Source organism: Vanellus vanellus, assembly GCF_965231255.1.
Source record: "Vanellus vanellus genome assembly, contig: HAP1_SCAFFOLD_118, whole genome shotgun sequence".
NCBI lineage: Eukaryota > Metazoa > Chordata > Aves > Charadriiformes > Charadriidae > Vanellus > Vanellus vanellus.
Window position 1 is genome coordinate 518,575 of NW_028127117.1, and position 2,800 is coordinate 521,374.

General features: G+C 62.7%; 1 protein-coding gene across 1 annotated transcript; it reads right to left on the bottom strand.

The window, feature by feature from the left end:
- Positions 1-598: 598 nt before the first annotated feature.
- LOC309685465 (acrosin-like) lies at positions 599-2,516 on the bottom strand (the record flags this gene model as incomplete). Its single annotated transcript, XM_082501228.1, has 5 exons — positions 599-602; positions 655-848; positions 1,322-1,467; positions 1,734-1,999; positions 2,338-2,516. 5 exons carry the CDS (start codon positions 2,514-2,516, stop codon positions 599-601), a joined length of 789 nt encoding a protein of 262 aa, XP_082357354.1.
- Positions 2,517-2,800: the final 284 nt, after the last annotated feature.

The window sequence follows — 2,800 nt, forward strand, 5'->3', positions numbered from 1 at the left end:
GTCACGCTCAGGAGCTTCACACCGTCTGTTCAATTAGCTACGGCTTACGCTGGGCCCTAATCTCCAGCTGTGTGCCTTAATGCATAGCCCCAAAGTCATCTGCAGGTCACATCACTGTTTCCTATCCTCCATGTGCCAGTCTTCTCCGTCCCATGGTGGCTCTGAGCACCCTCCTCTCTGACCAGGCACCGTTTCAGCCCTTCGGAGTCACTCTTTCCCTTCGTGCCCTGCTGTCTGCCTGCAGCTCATTGGCAGGCGCCGGGCATGCAAGTCCTTGCCTTGCACCGGAGACTGAATTGGACTCAAGCACGCTCAGCTGTGAAAATCAGGAACTTTATTTCTACAACCGAGTCAACATCAGCCCTTCTGCGCTCAGAGGAGCGCGGGCAGGACAGAGCAGGCCTTGGCACTGAGGCTGCCTTTGGCTCAGCAGGCATTGCCCCGGAAGGAAATGGTCGTGGAACAGGGTGGCCTGCTCTGGAGCCTCTTTGTCACACTGCTCAAGCCTTTTTACCCCTTAGGACCTGCAGCAGCTCCTGCAGCAGCTTAAAAAATTCCACTAGCTTCTGGAGTGGAAATGGACATGGTGTAAACCCGCTCAACTGTGTGGGTATTGGCCTTGGCCTCTGATGGGGGGTTGAAGTAAAGACTGGCTGTGGTGTTGTAGTAGCCGATGGTGCTGGGCGTAGTCCCATCTGGACCAGGATCCAGTCATAGAAGTGCTGGGTGGAGGTGTAGACTCCGGGCCGTTTGGCTCTGGCACAGCCTCTCCCCCAGCTGGTCACCCCAACAAGCCAGAAGTAGTCCGCGTTGTTGTCTTTGCACACCAGAGGACCACCGCTGTCACCCTGCAGGGGAGGAAAGAGGGTTGAGGTGGTGTTGGGTGGCCGCTGTCAGCGCTCTGGCCGGCTCCTTCTCTCTCCCAGCACCTGCCAGAGCTCTGCTCACTACACACAACGGCGCTGCTCCGGCGCTGGAGCCTACAGAGCCTCATCTGGGAGAGGGTGGAGGGCCTGTAAGGTCGGGCGCTCTCTCATCTCTGCACAGTGCTCCCGGCTGTGTGGAAGGGGGATGCTTTGGGATCTGGACCTATGGGCTGCCGGGAGCACAGGATGGGCTTTCTGGGCAGCGTCCCCGGGCTCTGGGACAAGGCGGGCACTGGGCAAGGACCTGCAGCTGGGGAAGGGGAGGTGAGCCCCAGCAGCACTGGAGACCCAGCGGTGGCAGGGTGACTTGCCAGGCCAAGCACGTGCCGGGCGATGTTTGGGCGTTGCGAGAGGGCTGCCGGTGCTGCCGGGGCTTGACTTGCAGCACGTCCTACCTGGCAGGTGTCGATGCCACCCTGCGGATAGCCAGCACACAGGTTGTGGCTGTGGATGGTCCCTCTGTACCACCCGCTGCTGTTGCAGAGGTTGACATCAATGAGCTGGACCTTGGCCTCCTGCAGGACATCCGTTGACCCTGCAGCTGTGAGCACAGAAAGCAATGAAGCCCCAGCAGCTCCCCCCCTGCCTGGGTGAACCCCTTCCCTAGGGCTTGGCTTTGCGTCCTGAAGGCACTGTGCCCGTGTTTCCCCTCTGTCTGGCTTTGGGCAGTGGGTCAGCCCATTCTCCCCGGAGGCATACGTCCCCACAGCCTGACTGCGGCTTTCGCCTCCGCTCTCGGGAAGCCCAACCCCTCTCCCCAGTGTGCCGAGCTTGCACTCAGGACACCAGCACTTTTGGGGAACTCACATCTTGCAGTGGTGGCGCCCCAACCGCTGACGTAGCAGGTGCGCAGCTCTGACACTCTAAGTGAGGCGTCGGGCACACAGGCAAGCTGGGTGTAGTAGTTGCACTGGACGGGCTGGTCCAGCTCCAGCAGGGCGATGTCATTTCTCTGCGTGATATTCCTGTAGTGCTCGTGAACCAGCAGCCGCTTAATATGGCGCACTTGGGCCTCGGGGCCCAGCCGAGTCAACTGGGTGGCCCCGATCACCACGCGCCACATGCTGATGTGCCTGGAAGGCAGATGGAGAGAGGGGTCAGAGGGAGCGGAGCCGCGTGGTGCAGCAGCCCCGCCGTTTCCTGCCTTCTGCTTCCCAGGGCAGAGAGGAGAGCAGTGCCACGCAGGCTGCCACCGCCCTGGCATGCCTTAGGCACGAGCCATGTGGCGCTGGAGGCTGCTAGGAAGCAGTGGCCCGAGCCCAGCCTTCTCCTGAGCAGTCTCTGGGCTGGGCTCGGCAGTGCCCAGGCACTGGGCGTACTGGCAGGAACGCGGATGGGAGTAGCAGGCGGTGCTGCGCACAGGGCACCCGCGAGGGTGGTGGGGACAGCCCCCTTCCCTGGCCCTCCTTACCTGGCCTCGATGAAGCAGTGTGCCGCCGTGAGGACCCACTGTGGGCTGATGAGGGACCCTCCGCAGATGTGCCCCGTGCCTGCTTCCCAGGGGTCCTGGATGCTGACGATCCAGGGCCAGGCTCCTGGACGGGCATCGGTGCCACCCACCACGCGCGACATGCCGTACTGGTAAGCCATGGGCCGGAGCCCGCAGGTCCCTCTGTAACCAGAAACTCATGACTGTCCTGCTCCACGGCATGCTGCGCTTCAGGCTGAAGGTCAGCCCTCTTCCCTCCCCACAAGGCGCTGCACGGACAGCAGGGCCAGGGAACCCCCTGGGGCGGGCGTGCGTGCGCCCCTGTTTCTGCCTGAGCCCCGCAGAGGAGCTGTGCCAGCAGCCGGGGTGCTGGCCAGGATCTGAGGCTCCCAGGCGGGGTTGGGGAAGCTGTGGCCACGGGGGACAAGCGGGCTCCCTCCAGTGA